Source organism: Echiichthys vipera, assembly GCF_963691815.1.
Source record: "Echiichthys vipera genome assembly, chromosome: X".
Classification (NCBI taxonomy): domain Eukaryota; kingdom Metazoa; phylum Chordata; class Actinopteri; order Perciformes; family Trachinidae; genus Echiichthys; species Echiichthys vipera.
In genome coordinates this window covers 6164482-6184614 of record NC_139825.1, presented here as the reverse complement: position 1 = coordinate 6184614, position 20133 = coordinate 6164482, and the positions used below count along the sequence as shown (strand labels likewise).

Here is a 20133-nt window from a genome sequence, read left to right as displayed (position 1 = left end):
CCTGGTCAAATATCAGTACTCAACGAATGTTGCAGAGATGAGCACATGTCAACCACCATGGTCGCCATCTTGCGCAATCCCATCAATTCAGTTTTCTCCATAGACATATAAAGAGTAGATGCCGCATCGAACGTTGGGCCGCGAGAAATGCGGCCGCCATCTTGGATCGGTCCTTCTCCCAGATCAGTTCTATGAGTGACTCGTTGAGCCTATGAGTTGAGCAGCAGAAGGAACAAGATGCCAGAGCACTGTGCAGCGTATTCCTGCTCTAATCTAATATTACAATATTACAATTCATAAACAGTACGGTACAGTACAATTTTAAACAATTATACATAAATCCATGCATTTTTGAATGTAATAGTGAGTCCCTCAGGCTGTGGCAGGTAGATACATATTTAGCTGCCAGAGGAGCTGCTGTCCCTTATTTTATTATTATTATCTCGTCACAGTAGAGGCGTGGAGATTAGCCTCTGTGGGAATGTTAGTTAATTTACCCCCCGGCCAGATGTGTGTGTGCAAGCCTGTGTAGATATGAAAGGAGAAGCAGGGAGGAGAGGGGTTGTCGTACATGTGGTCTAGTGTAAATGGATTGCACATTTCCAGCAGTAGGTCAGCGGAGGATGTGCTGTGGTTTCATGAGAGGAAGACACTTCAGAGACAGTTCATCTCAGGTCACCTCAGATATTCTCAGTTTTGTTTTTTTAAATATTGAACATGACATTGACATGAATTATGAGATAATTTTTCATGTCATGTCACTTTTTTTTTAAGTTTAGACTATCACAGGAGAAGTGACAGAATCTGACCAATATCCTTGCTGTTAAATTGTTTCATCAAACAGGAGCAACATGATGTGGGCTTTATTATAAAGAATGAATTAGAGATTTACGAGGCAAGCGTGAACATGTATTTCCACTCTGTGCCCGATATTCTCACAGCTGAACTAAATGTTCCATACATTTTTACTTGGTTCTCCACATCTCCACTTAAAGCAGGACGAACGTCACATGTTTGTAAACCAGAGCTGATGAGTCCAGGCTTTTTTAGTTCAGTTGTACCACAGAAGTTAAAAAAATCATACATTTATTTAACTAAGGAAAAATCTTAAATGGTTTGTATAATTTAAAATGGATATTACTGAACTATGCCCCATGTTTTTGTTTGCACATTAAATACAATTACTACATAATTAAAATATGTAATAAAGAAGACATTCACATAATTAGACCTTGCCCAAAAACAAAGGACACAGTCATTTTAGATACTATACAAAGTACTCCTACAACATCACTTTCTTTACCAATTAGAGCTACACTCAAATTGGTAACTGTGCAAGAACAAAACAGTGTGAAAATGATCGATTTAACAAAATGTTATATATATTTTTATACCACACACACTCGCTCCCTCTCCTCTCCACTACCACGACTATGCGACTGGCAGAGCATGGATCATTTCTGAATATTTATTAACATATAGGGTTCGGCTTTTTTTTTTTTTTAGTGCTTTAAATGAAAGTGTGTCTGTTTGACTTGTATTTAGATGTGTCCAAAATGTCATCTCTCTCTCTGACCTAATTGTATTGATACTCTTGATTTATATGTATTTTAATTTTCTCTGAGTGTGTGTGTGTGTGTGTGTGTGCTTTCGTGTGTTTGTGTGTGTGTGTGTGTGTGTGAGAGAGAGAGTGAGTGAGAGAGAGATGTATGTATTCATGTATGAAATACAGCCTATTAATACTCTATAAATGATTTCTCTTGTTGTGTTTATATTTATAGTGTTTGCAAAACACCTATCATACATCACATATATCATATATCAGAATATTCTATTACTGTTAATCCCACTGTGAATATTAAAATACGCTGAACCGTGTCCTGTCCTTACACTGAGTGGAGCGGGCGACCGGGCCAAGATGGCGGCTCCACCGCTCGTCAGCGCCAATAGGCCCAACGTTCGATGAGGCGTCTACTCTTTATGTCTATGGTTTAACATGCATACCATTCAGGTACAAGATTTGGAAGGACCTTTATCACGTCACGAAAACTAGACGAGACGAAACGAAAATGCTGGGCATGTGATGATGACTAAGAGGAAATATATAATGCAATTTCGTTGACGAATAAAAACGAGACGAAATGTCTCTTCATTTTCCTTGACGAAAACGAGACAAAATAATGTTGTTTCGTCTCGTTTAGTCACGTTATTATTATTATTATTATTATTATTTTGAAGTTTCTCTCCCAGTCTCACGTCTGGGCGACGTCACTTCCCCAATCCCCACACGCGCATTATTTAGATTCTGAAGATGCCGCTGCTGTGGGTCAGCGTTAACGTTAAAGTTAGGGTTAGCGACAACTAACAACAACGACAACTTAGGTAAGTCAAGTCATAACGTAACGATACTTTCTGTTTTATTAAGCTCTTGCGACATGAGGCTACAGTTAATGTGTCGGGTTTTAACGCTAGCTTTAGGGGTTAGCCACTGGAGCTGTGAGTGTGTGTGTGTGTGTGTTTGTATTTGTTTGTGAGAGTGTAAAGTGTGTTTTTAGTTCCTACCTGACTGACTCACTCTATAAGTGCACTAAACTTACCCTTGTTGGCCAAATACTTTCACTAGTTTTGTATTTCACAGAGCAAACAACACTGAACTGAATTTGACATAAACATAAATTTGATTACGAATTCTAATTTTACCTATTCTAGACCTGTACATGCTGTAAACTTAAGATATCTGCATGGGTTTGGCTCAAAGGAAATGTTGGTTTCATCAATACTACTTGGTACTTTTATTATATTGATTAAATATAATTGCATTACTAAAAAGAGACTAATATACAATTTTCTTTGACTAAAACTAGACTAAAATGCTCAGACTTTTAGTCGACTAAAACTAGACTAAAATGCTCAGACTTTTAGTCGACTAAAACTAGACTAGACTAAAATTAAAACAGGCCGCCAAAACAACACTAGATCTGACACGCTCCGACAGATAGCAGAAACAAACTGTGGCTAAGGATGGAAAGAAAACCAGATGGCAAGGTCCGGTTGTCTTCATCGACGGAGTGAAATGTGTTGCTTAAACACCAAGTATTAGGTCGTCTAATTAACGAAACCAGGCAAGCAATTTTAGACAAGTACACAATAAGATAGCCTGATGTTTTGATCATAAAAGGCCTTAAATCATTTCTACATTGTTGTTAATAGGTACTCGCAGTGTTCAGGGTATTGCTAATGTTATGATCACCTGGCTCACGGCAGACCACAACGAAGGGGAGACCATACAGTTAAACCATTTCAATATATTTATTAGAAGTAGGCCCCAAGTTACAAAGAAAATGAAGCTCAGTGTAGGTGGTGGCTAACTATGTGTAGTGTGATATGGACTGTTGCATTGAGAATGTGCAAACTAACAAAAAATAACAGTAATAAGAAGAACTGTTGGCAGTTGTCATCGCAGGCAGGGAGGGAGAGACTGCGGCCCTGGAATCTTCTCCCTAAATACTCTCCTAGGTAATCAGACCCAACCATGTGCACCTAGATGGGACCTGACCTGGAAAGCAAAAATGGGCAAGGCACCAGGGAAACAGCGCCTCCCAATCACACAGGAGAAGGACACCTATCCCCAGGAAAACAGAGATACATAACACCCTCCCCCTTAAAACAGAGGCCCAACACCGTGGCACGTGGTACTGCCAAGATACTGAAAAGAAAAGGAAAACAAAAATATAGATATATGTGACCCACTGTTACCATTTACCAGCACTAGAATGTTGTAACTATAGTTTAACTATGTACACATGTGGACGACCATTTTAAAGAAAAAAGGGAAAACTATAAATGTCACAAGGAATGCGTGGTCAATTGGGGTCGTGCCCCACCCCGCTAGTCCCCCCCCCCCCCACACACACACACACACACACACACACCTCCACCCACTGATGCGCAGCCTCCAGCAACTCCTGGTACCAGGAAAGCATCTTTAAGGAGGAAAGTCAAAGTTAGATGGAATATTGCGAGGAGAAATCGAAGGGAGAGGAAACTGCCTCACTCAGACCCCTCTGGCAAACGTGACAACACATCTGCTATGACTGCAGAGCCCACACCAGAGCTAATGCTTCCTTCTCTATCGTTGAATAGTTTAGCTGGTAGCGTTAAACTTCCTTGAAAAGTAGGTGACTGGCCAATCCACCCCATCACTATCAGTCTGCATTAGGACGCCCCCAGCCCCAACCTGACTAGCATCTACCTGTAACTTGAATGGCTGATCTAGTCTAGGCGCTGCCAGAACAGGAGCTGTACTCAACAGCATCTTAACTTGGTCAAAAGCCTGCTGACAGGCAGAAGACCACTCAAACTTAACCTTCTGCCGTAGTAGGCCAGTTAGTGGAGCAACCACCGTGGAAATGTTTGGACAGAAACTTCTTTAATAGCCTACCATCCCCAAGAAACATCTAAGCTCAGTCTTGGAAACAGGAGGTGGGACCTGACCGTGGCCCTCACTGGCTTCACTTGTCCCTGGCCCACTACTTTCCCAGGGTATGTTACTGTAGCCCTTCCAAAATCACACTTGGCTAAGTTAATTGTGAGGCTGGCCTACTGAAGTCATACCAACAGCGCGTGTATACGATCCATGTGCTGCTCCCAAGTATCGCTGTAAACTACTACATCATCTGGGTTACGCCCTCCAACCTTGCTACTACACCATTCTTGGGCAAGACACTGAACCCCAAATTGTTCCCGAAGGCTGTACCATCGGTGTGTGAATGGGTGTCTCAATGATTAGATTAGACCTTGATGAGCAGGTGTCCACTTGAGTGGTAGCCTCTACCATCAGTGTATGAATGTGTGTGAATGGGGGAATGTGGCGAGTATTATAAAATTATTCAAAAGACTAGAAAGGGGCTTTATAAATACAAGTCCATTTACATTTGTTTATAGACTCTTGTATTATTTGACCTATCTGTTTGTGCCTATTGATAAACCAAATAATTTAGTAGGCCTACAACACTCTGCCCCTATGTTGAGGTGATCAGATGTGCTAACATAAATTAAGTAGAACTACATGCTTGCAATCATGAATGTTTCTTTGCATTAACAGTCAGACCTCCCTGTGAGGCACGTGCAAGCCTTTCTGAAGGCAGGCACAAAAGCCATAGTATAGTTGGCATGCAGCTCTGCCATGTAACTGAATTAAAACGTAAAAACTGATTTTGTTGTGTGTGTTGTCCAGGAGGCCGTCATTTCTCCTGTCTCCCCGGATGTGCTGTACCTGTTTCGAGTCCAGGCCATCTGCACAAATGACATGCGCAGTGACTTCAGCCAGAGCATGCTCTACAGAGGTAACAACAGAACACACACACACAAAGATTAGATTAGAAAATCTATCACTGTGTAAGACATAAGGACAATAAAAATAAAAATTCTGTACAATAAAGAAAAAAATCTCTTCTAGTCAATTCTCTCTTGACGACTAGGCCACATGGCCTCATCTACATCGCAGTCAATATTTTCTCTTGCGATGCACCTAGGGAAAAATGCCATGGCATGCCTCTGTATCTATATCTTGGGCAGCAGCGGGCATTGCATCGATCAAGGGCATCTGGTCATAGGGGCGATGATCGTAAACCTTCCATCTCCATGCACTGAAGAATTCCTCTATAGGATTTAAAAATGGAGATTATGGAGGAAGCCTGCAGACTGATTGCAAATTGAAAAGTTGTGTGAAGCAGTGTCAAACAGGTGCTTCAGTGATTTCATACAGGACAAGAAGTTTCTAAGTGATGGGAACATATATTTTCTGTTTGGTTAACACAGCTAAAGCAATGGAGTTTGGACTGCTTGAATGACATCTGCGTTAACTGATTTGCAAAAGGGTGCGGGAAGTGTGTCAAAACAATGACAATGGGTTAACTCATTTGCAAGAGGTGTCTTTTGCTCTGTTGAGAGAGTGATGATGAAGACTGAGAGGTTACCAGTTTCTTCAACCAGGTCAAAGCAATAAAAAAAAAACTGTAATGCGCTTGCAGTACACTCATGTCTTATAGATTCCCCTTCAACTGAAGTATTGACTGGTTGTCTCTTCTGTGTTTAACTGTGGATTATCCTGTTATTTTAATATATCCTGTGTTTCAGCAAACACCACCAGGATCTTTGAGGGGACAAGGATCGTGAAAACTGGAATGGTAAGGGAAGCAGAGGTGAATCATTACTTTTCTTTTCTTTTCACCTTTTATCTAGCAGAGAGCAGTGTCTATATAGGCATTGTCCTTCCCTGGATGGACATTTCACAAAGGATATTAAAGTCAGGATTAGAGAGCTGCGGTTCACATGTAACAGGATAAAGGGATTTTAATTCTTCAGTATAACAGTATATTATAACAGTGTTTTATTTTGTAGCAATAAAACATTAAAATAAAACAAATCCTGTCGTTCTTTTCTGACACAATGGGACAAACATCAAATCGAGCAGCCTGAGCATACCTTACTTTTATCCAATATTCACACACAACTTGGAAGTACTAACCTTTATTGTACTTAATATTATGCTACATAAATAAAGGTAAAATTAGAAAGCATGAACGAGAGAGATGTATAGTCAACTCAGTCAACTTTGACAATAATGTCAAAGTTGACTAAGGAGAAAAAACAATAAATAATTTCAAGTTCTAATCAATAAATAGTTTCTTTTTCAGCCCACGATGTCTCCAGCCTCCTCAGCCGACATGGCTCCCATCTCCTCTGGCTCGTCTACTTGGACCTCCTCAGGCATCCCCTTCTCCTTTGTCTCCATGGCAACAGGAATCGGCCCATCCTCCAGCGGCAGTCAGGCAACGGTGGCATCTGTGGTGACCAGTACTTTGCTGGCTGGCCTTGGCTTCAGCGGCGGTGTTATCTCCTCCTTCCCCAGCTCTGTTTGGCTGAGCAGAGCACCAACCCATAATCCCACCTCGACACGCCAAACCACTGAACACACCGAGCCTGCCAAAGACGCAACAGGTTTTGTCTCTTCTGTCGTGACGGCCACAGCCAAAGATAGCAGTGAAGCAGGTGGTGAGGACAGGGAGAACATAAATGGGAAAGGAGAGGATGGAGAGAGGGAAGGAGAGGAAAAGGATGAAGAGGAGGAAGTTGATGAGAAAGAGGAGAAGAAGAGGAAGAAGGGATCAGGAAGTATGGGCAAAGCCGGGAGAAGGGATGACAGCACAGCAGTGAAAGAGCCGCCAAGGGAGACACCGGACGCTACTGCAAAGGAGAAAGAACAGACTGAACCAGATCCAAGTAACATGCTGTCTGGTGTAGAAGACCGACTGAAGGTGTATACCCACAATCCACTCGACTCTACCACCAAAGAGGCAGCCAATGAAACAGCAGTATTCCCTGCCCCCAAGGACCCAGCAGTGACACTCAGACCCAGCTCAGGGAGGGATAAGAAGCACTGGCCTTTCTCCATCCACACTGGTGAGTCAACTAATGCACTAAGGTCACATGCAAACAATTATCTTGGATTATTTGTAGAGCAAGAACAAGAAATGTGGATCTGGACAGAATTATTGTATTTCATAACATTGTTTGTTTGTTTGGTGACACTGACTGCAGTTACATGAACCAAGTTTATTTTCTTTTAAATGTATACAGTCTGTTTCATGAATCAGGCGTATATTTACATGAACGTAAAATACAGTTATTGGATAAGGCCCACACTGAGTACATGTCTTTCTAAGAGGCGGGTACTTTATCAAGCACTCTCAATTCAAGGATCCTATTTGAAGAAATGCTTCAAAATAAAATAATTCATCCACATGCTTGATATCAATGGCTGCCAAGGCCCTCATGAAGGACCTCTTGACGTGCGCTTACACTGACAAAATGGTCGTATTTCAAAGTGTTAGATAAATCGAAATCGTGATTGCCCTTACATATTGATGCACCTCAGCAGTGTGTTAAGGCAGTGACACATGCTGTCTTTTTGTACAAATAAGTAAAGCAATAACACCACTGATTTGACTGAGAGTAACAAACTCTTCTTTCTCACACAGAAATGTTTCCAAATGTTTCCAGCGGTAAGATAATATCCAAATGTCACTTATGCTGCTATCATGTTTCAGTGGAAACAAGATGTAGAGGAGCGACTGCTTTGATCAAAATTGAATTCTCTCCACTGTTATCTCCCGCAAGAGTGAGATCAATGGTTTTTCAGTTGTATTTAGATTTAGATAAAAAAGGGATATGGGAACTAGCTCTGGCAAAGTATATGGCACTTGCCTTCAGTGAGTCCAAATATAAGCTCATACTGTAGTTTCTTTCATTAAAACTGAGAATAAAGATTGACTAAAGCCACACTCCAACCAAACCACCAACATCTTGACAAAATGATATTTTCTTTCTCCAGTTACTTTTCTAAAGTATTTAAAGTATTTTAGATGTTTGTCTACAACAATATAACACATTTAGGGGACTGGCTATAACCAGGGATGGAAAGAGTACTACAATGCTGTGGTGTTTGCTCTAAGATTGCAAGGGAAGCTCAGCTTCCCCTAAAATGTCACCCAAAAAAAAAAGAAAAAAAAGTTGTGAAATATTTACTGCTGTGTGTACGTTTCATTGACTAAATATGCGCTAGAAAGCCTTCATCTTTTGTTTAGAATCAGCTACTTATCAAAGGTAACCGGAGCAACTTGCTTCTCATTCATCCCCAAAGCCCCACAGCACTTTACACAGTCGGACGCTCAGCTTCTACTGACTTCAATGGGGAAGTGTAGTGCGGATTGTTCCACTGCAGCAAAACTAGACGCTCATTGGATAAATGCTGGGCTTTGTCCCGCCCATCGGATGCTCAGGGTCTCTGGGTGTCTATGGGACAGTGGGCCGGCCCGGACACTGGGCTTCTGCGTGATGGTTGGATAAGCTGTCTGAGGCGGAATCCTTTTTTGATTGACAGCTAAATGAGAATAAACATCCAGTGGAGCATTTTCCATGTTTTTCATTCCGTTGTTCTGAACTGATCCGGAGTCTTTACCGTCCCCCAGCAATTTTTTCTTTTTTAAAAACGACTTGCGTTGTGTTTGGCGACTCTGTTCTGTCACTCTGCGGTTTCTTTCCCAAACGAGCAGACGCAGCAGGGGCTGCTCTCCCCCAGTCACGATCACTCACAGACCGTCACACTTCACAGTAGCCTGACGAAGCAGCTCCAGCTGGGCCAAGGCCATTTAAGTAGCCTAGGAAAAGACGCCTAGTTGGTATGACAAGGTCACAGATCCTTTTCTTGAAAAGAAACAAAGGGTAGAATTTACATGTAAATAAACAAACACATTTATGATGTGGGCCGGAAAAATGATTGTGTTGTACATAGGAAGTTGATGCTGTAAAACAGAACCGGTGACATGTAGGTTTAGGGCACAAACTAATTATATCACAGACTTAACTACATAACAAACTTACGTCCATACCAAAGTTGGTTAGCTAAACAGTTCCGTCCCACTATGACCAGTTGAATTAGCCTCCCTGTCCCAGTATAACCCATCCACTCAGTCTCTGTATCCCAGTATAACCAGTCCAACTCAGTCTGTCTGTCCCAGTATAACCAGTCCAATCAGTATCTCTGTCCCAGTATAACCAGTCCAACTCAATCTGTGTCCCAGTATAATCAGTCCACTCAGTCTGTCTGTCCCAGTACAACCAGTTCACTCAGTCTCTCTGTCCCAGTATAACCAGTCCAACTTAGTCGCTCTGTCCCAGGATAATCAGTCCAACTTAGTCTCTGTGTCCCAGTATAATGATTCCCCACTCAGTCTCTCTGTCCCAGTATGACCAGTCCAACTCAATCTCCCTGTCCGAGTATTATACTGGAGACAGTCCACTGAGTCTCTCTGTCCCAGTACAACCTGTCAACTCAGCCTCTCTGTCCCAGTATAACAAGTCCCCTCAGTCTCTCTGTCCCAGCATAACCAGTCAAACTCAGTCTCTGTGTCCCAGTATAATAAGTATAACTAAGTGTCTCTTTACCAGTATAATCAGTCCACTCAGTCTCTCTGTCCCAGTATAATCAATCAATCCAACTCAGTGTCTTTTTCCCAGGATAATCAGTCCAACTCAGTCTCTCTGTCCCAGTATAACCAGTACAACTCAGTCTCTGTGCCCCTGTATAATCAGTACAACTCAGTCTCTCTCTCCTGGTATAACCAGTCCAACTTAGTCTCTCTGTCCCAGTATAAACACTCAGTCCAGCCCCTCTGTTTAAGTATAACAAATCCACTCAGTCTCTCTGTCCCAGTATAACCAGTACAACTCAGTCTCTCTCTCCCAGTATAATCAGTCTAACTCAGTCTCTGTGTCCCAGTATAATCAGTCCAACTTAGTGTCTATGTCCCAATATAATCAGTCCAACTCAGTCTCTCTTTCGAAGGATAATCAGTCCAACTCGGTCTTTGTGTCCCAGTATAATCAGTCCAAATCAGTCTCTGTGTCCCACTATAATCAGTCCAATTCATTTTCTCTGTGCCAGTATAACCAGTCCAACTCAGTTTGTGTTACCCAGTATAATCAGTCGACTCAGTTTCTCTGTCGCAGTATGACAAGTCCAACATAGTCTATGTGCCCCAGTTTAACCAGCCCAACTCAGTCTCTGTGTCCCAGTAAAATTAGTCCAACTCAGTGTCTCTTTCCCAGTATCATCAGTCCATCTCAGTCCCTCTGTCCCAGTTCATCCAATCCACTCAGTCTCTCTGTCCCAGCATAACCAGTCCACTTAGTCTCTATGTCCCAATATAACCAGTCCACTCAACATCTCTCTCCCCGTATAACCAGTCCACTCAGTCTCTATGTCCAAGTATAACCAGTCCAACTCAGTCCTTGTGTCCCAGGATAACCAGTCCACTCTGTTTCTCTGTCCCAGTAAAACCAGTCCAACTCAATCTCTGTGTCCCAGTATAACAACTCCACTCAGCTTCTCTGTCCCAGTTTAACCAGTCAAACTCAGTCTCTGTGTCCCAGTATAATAAGTATAACTAAGTGTCTCTTTACCAGTATAACCAGTCCAACTCAGTCTTTGTGTCCTAGTATAATCAGTCCACTCACTCTCTCTGTCCCAGTATAATCAGTCCAACTCAGTGTCTTTTTCCCAGGATAAGCAGTCCAACTCAGTCTGTCTGTCCCAGCATAACCAGTCCAACTCAGTCTCTATGTCCCAGTAAAATCAGTACAACTCAGTCTCTGTGCCCCTGTATAATCAGTACAACTCAGTCTCTCTCTCCCAGTATAACCAGTCCAACTTAGTCTCTCTGTCCCAGTATAACCACTCCGTCCAGCCCCTCTGTCCAAGTATAAAAAGTCCACGCAGTCTCTCTGTCCCAGTATAACCAGTACAACACAGTCTCTGTGTCCAAGTATAATCACTACAACTCAGTCTCTCTCTCCCGGTATATCCAGTCCAACTTAGTCTCTGTGTCCCAGTATAACCACTCCGTCCAGCCCCTCTGTCCAAGTATAACATGTAACCTCAGTCTCTGTGTCCCAAGATAATGAGTCCAACTCAGTCTCTCTGTCCCAGTATAACCAGTCCAACTCGGTCTCTTTGTCCAGGTATAATCCGTCCAACTTAGTCTCTGTGTCCCAGTATAACCTGTCCAACTCAGTCTCTGTGTCCCAGTATAATCAGTCCACTCCGTTTATCTCCCCCACTATAACCAGTCCAACTCAGTCTCTGTGTCTTTGTATAATAAGTCCAACTCAGTGTCTCTTTCCCGGTTATCCAATCCACTCAGTCACTCTTTCCCAGTTGAATCAGTCCACTCAACCTCTGTCTCCCAGTATAACCAGCCCACTCAGTCTCTTTGTCCCAGTATTACCAGTCTAATTCAGTCTCTTTGTCCCAGTATAATCAGTCCAACTCATTCTCTCTTTCCCAGTATAACCAGTCCAACTCAGTCTGTCTGTCCCAGTTCATCCAATCCACTCAGTCTCTCTGTCCCAGTATAATCAGTCCACGCAACCTCTCTCTCCCAGTATAACCAGTCCACTCAGTCTCTATTTCCCAGTATAACTAGTCCAACTAAGTCTCTCTGTCCCAGTATAATCAGTCTAACTCAGTCCCTGTGTCCCAGTATAATCAGTCCAACTTAGTGTCTATGTCCCAATATAATCAGTCCAACTCAGTCTCTTTTTCCAAGGATAATCAGTCAACTCGGTCTCTGTGTCCCACTATAATCCGTCAATTCATTTTCTCTGTGCCAGTATAACCAGTCCAACTCAGTTTGTGTTACCCAGTATAATCAGTCGACTCAGTTTCTCTTTCCCAGTACAACCAGTCCAACATAGAGTATGTGCCCCAGTTTAACCAGCCCATCTCGGTCTCTGTGTCCCAGTAAAATTAGTCCAACTCATTGTCTCTTTCCCAGTATAACCAGTCCCCTCAGTCTCTCAGTCCCAGTATAACCAGTCAAACTCAGTCTCTGTGTCCCAGTATAATAAGTCCAACTCAGTGTCTTTTTCCCAGGATAATCAGTCCAACTCAGTCTCTCTGTCCCAGTATAACCAGTAGAAATCAGTCTCTGTTCCCCTGTATAATCAGTCCAACTCAGTCCTTGTGTCCCAGTATAACCAGTCCAACTCATTCTCTGTGTCCCAGTATAACCAGTCCACTCAGTTTCTCTGTCTCAGTAAAACCAGTCCAACTCAATCTCTGTGTCCCAGTATAACAACTCCACACAGCTTCTCTGTCCCAGTATAACCAGTCAAACTCAGTCTCTGTGTCCCAGTATAATAAATATAACTAAGTGTCTCTTTACCAGTATAACCAGTCCAACTCAGTCTTTGTGTCCTAGTATAATCAGTCCACTCAGTCTCTCTGTCCCAGTATAATCAGTCCAACTCAGTCTCTCTGTCCCAGTATAATCAGTCCAACTCAGTCTCTCTTTCCCAGTATAATCAGTCCACTCAACCTCTATCTCCCAGTATAATCAGTCCAACTCATTCTCTCTTTCCCAGTATAACCAGTCCAACTCAGTCTGTCTGTCCCGGTTCATCCAATCCACTCAGTATCTCTGTCCCAGTATAATCAGTCCACGCAACCTCTCTCTCCCCGTATAACCAGACCACTCAGTCTCTATGTCCCAGTATAACTAGTCCAACTGAGTCTCTCTGTCCCAGTATAATCAGTCTAACTCAGTCCCCGTGTCCCAGTATAATCAGTCCAACTTAGTGTCTATGTCCCAATATAATCAGTCCAACTCAGTCTCTTTTTCCAAGGATAATCAGTTCAAATCAGTCTCTGTGTCCCACTATAATCCGTCCAATTCGTTCTGTCTGTGCCAGTATAACCAGTCCAACTCAGTTTGTGTTACCCAGTATAATCAGTCGACTCAGTTTCTCTGTCCCAGTATAATCAGTCCAACATAGTCTATGTGCCCCAGTTTAACCAGCCCATCTCGGTCTCTGTGTCCCAGTAAAATTAGTCCAACTCAGTGTCTCTTTCCCAGTATAACCAGTCCACCTCAGTCTCTCTGTCCCAGTTCATCCAATCCACTCAGTCTCTCTGTCCCAGCATAACCAGTGCACTTAGTCTCTATGTCCCAATATAACCAGTCCACTCAACATCTCTCTCCCAGTATAACCTGTCCAACTCAGCCTGTCTGTCCCGGTTATCCAATCCACTCAGTCACTCTTTCCCAGTATAATCAGTCCGCTCAACCTCTGTCTCCCAGTATAACCAGTCCACTCAGTCTCTCTGTCCCAGTATAACCAGTCCAACTCAGTCTGTCTGTCCCGGTTCATCCAATCCACTCAGTCTCTCTGTCCCAGTATAATCAGCCACGCAACCTCTCTCTCCCCGTATAACCAGACCACTCAGTCTCTATGTCCCAGTATAACTAGTCCAACTGAGTCTCTCTGTCCCAGTATAATCAGTCTAACTCAGTCCCTGTGTCCCAGTATCATCAGTCCAACTCAGTGTCTATGTGCCAATATAATCAGTCCAACTCAGTCTCTTTTTCCAAGGATAATCAGTCCAACTTAGTCTATATGTCCCAGTATAACCAGTCCAACTCAGTCTCTGTGTCCCACTATAATCCGTCCAATTCGTTCTGTCTGTGCCAGTATAACCAGTCCAACTCAGTTTGTGTTACCCAGTATAATCAGTCGACTCAGTTTCTCTGTCCCAGTATAATCAGTCCAACATAGTCTATGTGCCCCAGTTTAACCAGCCCATCTCGGTCTCTGTGTCCCAGTAAAATTAGTCCAACTCAGTGTCTCTTTCCCAGTATAACCAGTCCACCTCAGTCTCTCTGTCCCAGTTCATCCAATCCACTCAGTCTCTCTGTCCCAGCATAACCAGTGCACTCAACATCTCTCTCCCAGTATAACCAGTCCACTTAGTCTCTATGTCCCAATATAACCAGTCCACTCAACATCTCTCTCCCAGTATAACCAGTCCACTCAGTCTCTATGTCCAAGTATAACCAGTCCAACTCAGTACTTGTGTCCCAGTATAACCAGCCCAACTCAGTCTCTGTGTCCAGGTATAATCCGTCCACTCAGTTTATCTGTCCCAGTAAAACCAGTCCAACTCAATATCTGTGTCCCAGTATAACAACTCCACTCAGCTTCTCTGTCCCAGTATAACCAGTCCAACTCAGTTTCTGTGACCCAGTATAATCCTTCCACTCCATCTATCTGTCCCAGTTTAACCAGTCAAACTCAGTCATTGTGACCCAGTATAATAAGTCCAAGTGTCTCTTTACCAGTATAACCAGTCCAACTCAGTCTTTGTGTCCTAGTATAATCAGTCCACTCAGTCTCTCTGTCCTAGTATAAGCAATCCAACTCAGTGTCTTTTCCCAGGATAATCAGTCCAACTCAGTCTCTCTGTCCCAGTATAACCAGTACAACTCAGTTTCTGTGTCCCAGTATAATCAGTACAACTCAGTCTCTCTCTCCCGGTATAACCAGTCCAACTTAGTCTCTCTGTCCCAGTATAACCACTCCGTCCAGCCCCTCTGTCCAAGTATAACAAGTCCACTCAGTCTCTCTGTCCCAGTATAACCAGTCCAACTCAGTCTCTGTGTCCAAGTATAATCAGTCCACTAAGCCTATCTCTCCCAGTATTACCAGTCCAACTCAGTTTCTCTGTCCCAGTATAATCAGTCCAACTCAGTCTCTGTGTCCCAGTATAATCAGTCAAACTCATTCTCTCTGTCCCAGTATAACCAGTCTACTCAGTCTCTCTGTCCCAGTATAACCAGTCCAACTTAGTCTCTGTGTCCCAGTATAATCAATCCAACTCAGTCTTTCTTTCCCAGTATAAACAGTCCTACAACTCATTCCCTCTGTCCCAGTATAATCAGTCCAAATCAGTCTCTCGTTCCCTGTATAATCAGTCCAACTCAGTCTCTATGTCCCTGTATAACCAGTCCGCTCAACCTCTCTTTCCCAGTATAACCAGTCCACTCAGTCTCTCTGTCCCAGTATAACCAGTCCAATTTAGTCACTGCGTCCCAGTATAATCAGTCCACAAAGCCTCTCTCTCCCAGTATAACCAGTCCAACACATTATTTCTGTCCCATTATAACCACTCCAACTCAGTATGTGTGTCCCAGTATAACCAGTCCAACTCAGTCGCTGTGTCCCAGTAAAACCAGACCTCACAGTAACAGACAAGTTCTCATGCACCTTAGTAAAAGGTAAAGTTCTTCATTAAAAGCAGAAATGTCGGACCATCCACTAATGGAACCGATGTTAGCATTTAGCATGTTAGCCTGACCCAGCATGCACCTACTGTGAATGCTGCATGGGGGGTTAAGGTGTCACGTAATACGTTCGCCAGTTGGTGCATTAAAGTTGTACTCAGCAAGATTTTCACCTCGTTGTAGGTGCAACCGGCATCCCAAAGATGATTGTTCATTTCTGGATTAATGTGAACTTTCAGTTTGATTATGAGAAGGCCTCAGTCAGTCCTCAGGCCACTTGTGTGTGTATTTCCGGCCTGTGTGTGTGTGTGTAAAATGAAAAAATAGTGGGACGAAATAGTGGGACGAATAAAGGAATTCTTCTTCTTCTGATCAAACAAAGGAGAAGACTAGGCCCAAAAGCCTGGTGGCCTTTGTCCTGAGCGTATGGTCACAGACAAGGAACTGCCAACTCTTCCCCAACAGGTCACACCCAGGTGTGAACTTTCCAAGGGACCCCAAAAGGTCAGTCCATTGGCTGACCTGACCTCTGGTGATGACATCACCATCAGGTCTATAAAACTGTAGGAGACCCTCCTGCTAACTCTCTTTCTTGGATTCCCTCGACTCAATTCTCTTCCGCCCGATCCAGGAATCAGTTTCCAGCTTTTCCTAGGCCCTGAACATGGCCTGTATAGAGTAGGATCATCAGCCAGGTTAACCAAGCGGTTACCAACCCAACTGAGCAGAACAAAGAGCGATCTGATTCCTCTTTTGTCTAAGAGCAAACAACAAGGACAAGAACCTTTCTCCAACCAGCTTCCTTCACACGGACCAGCCACTGGCATTGAAGCAACACAACTTATCTCATGGACTGGTAAATAATCATCAACTGGGCATTACTACATCTTATAAGACTTTATGAACAGCTAAGCACAGAACTATGACTTTGTTATGACTGATGTTCAATATCTTCTGAGATCTTCAGCCTGCTGGCTTTTGTGTGACTTAAATGTTCACACAATCTCTATTAATTTGTTAATAAATGTTTGTGTTTAGAATATGTCTGTTTATTTAATATTACACAAAGATGAATGAGCCATCCTCTACTAAGAAAATAACTTTTAAATCCTTCAACTGAGTAAACTATTACATTTTTCGGTGTTCAACCTTTAATTAGTAGTTGAATATATTCAATGAGACTTTTATATTTGTTGTCACTCCGTCTATGATGGTGGTGCCCCGAGGAACTCTGGTTTAACTAGTACTACTACTAGTAATTTTTATTATTATCTTTGATAATTATTGGTGATAGCTAATATTTACTTGATTAACGACAAGTTTATTGAGAATACTCAGTCTCAATCTGAACGTGAGTCAAGGCCATACATTTAATTGGTTCTCTGTGTGAGGTTTTTAATAAATTAAAGTTATTCATTTTCATTAATTTTTATTTATCAATTTTCTTTTTTAAATATTTAATTTGATAGTCACACTTTTGATCCAATTAACTTAGAATATTTACATAGTTAATTGTCTTTTAAGTTCATATCTATCAAAGAGTGAGTTAAAACTACGGCGATCTGTCATCATCTGACCCACTAATGAAAACACTTGTTGCCTTTTTGCAATCTGTGTGTCTGTGGAGACATTTCCTCTCTAAATGTAAATACACCTCCATGTAAGTGACGCTGCTGACAGTGGTTGATCTGTCGGCCCAGATCGTCACTAACAGTTATGCGGCTTTCACCTATAATCGGAAACCGGGAACCTCAACTTCTGAGTCAGGCTTTGAGTAAGGGCAGAAGTGTAATAGGAACATCAATGTGTGTGTGTGGATGGCCAACTTTCTATTATGTGAAAAAAATTCAAAAAATGTCAAAATGTTCTTCAAGATGAGAGAAATGATCCCACCAAATTTTGTGAACATCAAAATAACTTTTTCCCAACCATATTTGGTGGCACTAATGCTGGCCACACACAAGCCCAATGACTTTTGAACTCTGCAATTTTTTTGCCACTTCTGACCTGTGCGCCAATTTCTGTGAGCCTATGTGCATCCTAAGCCCCTCAAAAATGTGATGGCGCAGTAGAAAAATAATAAAAATAATAATAATAATTTTATCAAAAACAATAGGTTAATATTAATAATCATTCCAATCACAATAGGGTCCTCGCCAACTTTGTCGGTGCTAAGGCCCTAGAAATATGATCAGATTATCAAATCAATGCTAGAGTATATTACCCCTATGTAGTAGTCAAAAGAAGTTGGCCTTTAACCAGAAGTAACAAAGATGCTAATTGCATGAATGCATCACTATAAAATAATATTTCAATAATATTATATGAAACATAACAGTTCGTACGAGACCATTCTGTATCATGATTGTTAAACTGTGAGCATGTTTATAATCTTCAGTCCTTCAGTGTGATAGAAATTCAAGGCAGAAGACACAGTTTTACTGGGGCCACACAGTAGGGACCCTAATTCTGATACAATCAGAAAATCAGCAAAATTAGGCCCGACTTCCCTTCTGTTAATCCCCAAATTGCCTCACTCTCTCTTGCTCCATCTGTCCTCCTTTCTTTGCTGATGAGACTTTGTCATACTTTCTCAATACTTTTTAGTTAGTTTTTTTACTCGCTCCATCTCTTCTTTTAGTGCTTCTCTTCTTTTTCTCTGCCCACTGACCCCCTCCCTTTCTCTCACTCTTCCTCATCCTCTCCCTGCCTCTCCCTCTCTTCTTGCTCTGAACTGAGTGCTGGCCTACTTTCAGACATGGCGACATGAGATGAGGCTTGCAGGCTAGACTCAGCTGCAGGGGAGGGGGGAAAAGCCTCTGCTTCATTTATTGTTACATGTGTGTGTATGCTGTGTGTTGGGTGTATTAGTGCCCGTACAGTATGTATCTCACTGCATATTAGAGACTAGCTGTGTGTGTGTGTGTTGTGTGTTTGCATGCTGCTGGAAAGGACTTGTTTTTTTATTTTTGTCAGATCACCGTAATCGTATGAGAAAAGCAGAAGGAAAATAGAAGGGGACAGAGGCAGGCAGCATCTGGATTTGGATTTTCCGTCTTCATAGGGTGTGTGTGTGGACGTGAGGAAGAAGATGCAGAATTAGTGCAGATGCAAGCCAATGAGTGCAGTGCAGGGGCCCAGCCTGATGTTGTGTCCGGCTCAAGGGTAAGCTGCAAATTGAAGGCCATGGGGGCCGGCGTCAGCTCCAGCAACATCACGGCTGCAGCCGCCGAAGTGGGTAGGTGGTGGTGGGGGTGTAGATTAAGAGACCTAAAATTAAATTGGATTTTTATAAATGACTTATAGTGTCCAGAGCTGAGCTGTAGTTTTGATGCAGTTATCTGGCTGCACTGCCTCAAAGAGTGCGCAGAGTGCAGGGCTCAGGGCTCATCAGCTGGGATCTGTAATCCTTTGGATTGATTTGATGGTTTATATGTACTGCAGCAACTTCAGTTTTTCAGATGAAGTTAAAGGAACAACCTCATGTTTTGCCTATTAAATAAGAAAGGTTGTGCGGGTGGTGGGTTGGTGAATGTCGCTTGATTTTGCAGCTGAACTGTACGCTAAAATATGCTTCTGAAAACACTTTATGTCAGAAATATGCAATACAGTAGCAGAATATTGAATATATTTGTACAGCGCTGCCTAGTTTTATAGTTGGATCTGAGTTCAGAGCAGTTATTGACACTGCGTCAGAGACTCCTCAGCTCTGAGTGGTTGTTGGGCATGGTGGAATCAAGCAGATGACATTAGGAGCAGACAGCAACAGAAGGTAGAGATACATGACTTTTTCACAGCCTCTCAGCCTTAAGTTAAAGTAAGTAAAAGTAAAGTTAAATAAAACTTTCTTGGGGTGTCTGTGTGAAATTTCTGTCTATGACAACTGTATTTGAAATCCTTAAGCCTCGGGAAGTGAATGAAACAGAGGAAGTTAGCTCCATGGTATAACTCACAAACCCGTGAATTAAAACAAGTATCGCGGAATTTGGAAAGTAAGTAGCGTTCAACTAAATTGGAGAAATCTTGCTTAGTTTGGCATGAAAGTCTAAAAACATATAGGAAGGCCCTCCGTCTTGCCAGAGCAGCATATTACTCATCTTTAATAGAGGAGAATAAGAACAATCCTAGATTGCTTTTCAGCACTGTAGCCAGGCTGACAGAGAGCCAGAGCTCTATTGAGCCATGTATTCTTATAGCTCAATATTAACGACTTCATGACCTTCTTTAATGACAAAATTATAACTATTAGAGACAAAACCAACTCACTTGGCACCTATTTTTCTTCAAACCCAGGAACCTTAGAAACAATTATGCGACCTGATATATTCTTGGACTGCTTTTCTACAGTTGACCTTAACAAATTAACATCCACAAAGCCTTCTACTTGTCTCCTAGATTCTATTCCAACTAGGTTGCTTAAAGAAGTGTTAACTTCCTCCTGTATTAGATA

The 20133-nt window shown here is 42.4% G+C and overlaps 1 protein-coding gene across 1 annotated transcript in view; it reads left to right on the top strand.

Moving 5' to 3' along the window:
- The window catches only part of LOC310966028 (receptor-type tyrosine-protein phosphatase gamma-like), a gene marked incomplete at both ends in the record, with an annotated part of 771775 nt that overhangs the window by 686184 nt on the left and 65458 nt on the right, over window positions 1-20133 (top strand). The window contains 3 exons of the mRNA XM_083939815.1: window positions 5237-5345; window positions 6139-6188; window positions 6699-7464. Of these exons, the coding sequence (XP_083795941.1) occupies window positions 5237-5345; window positions 6139-6188; window positions 6699-7464 (925 nt within the window). The remainder of the gene's footprint in view (window positions 1-5236; window positions 5346-6138; window positions 6189-6698; window positions 7465-20133) is intronic.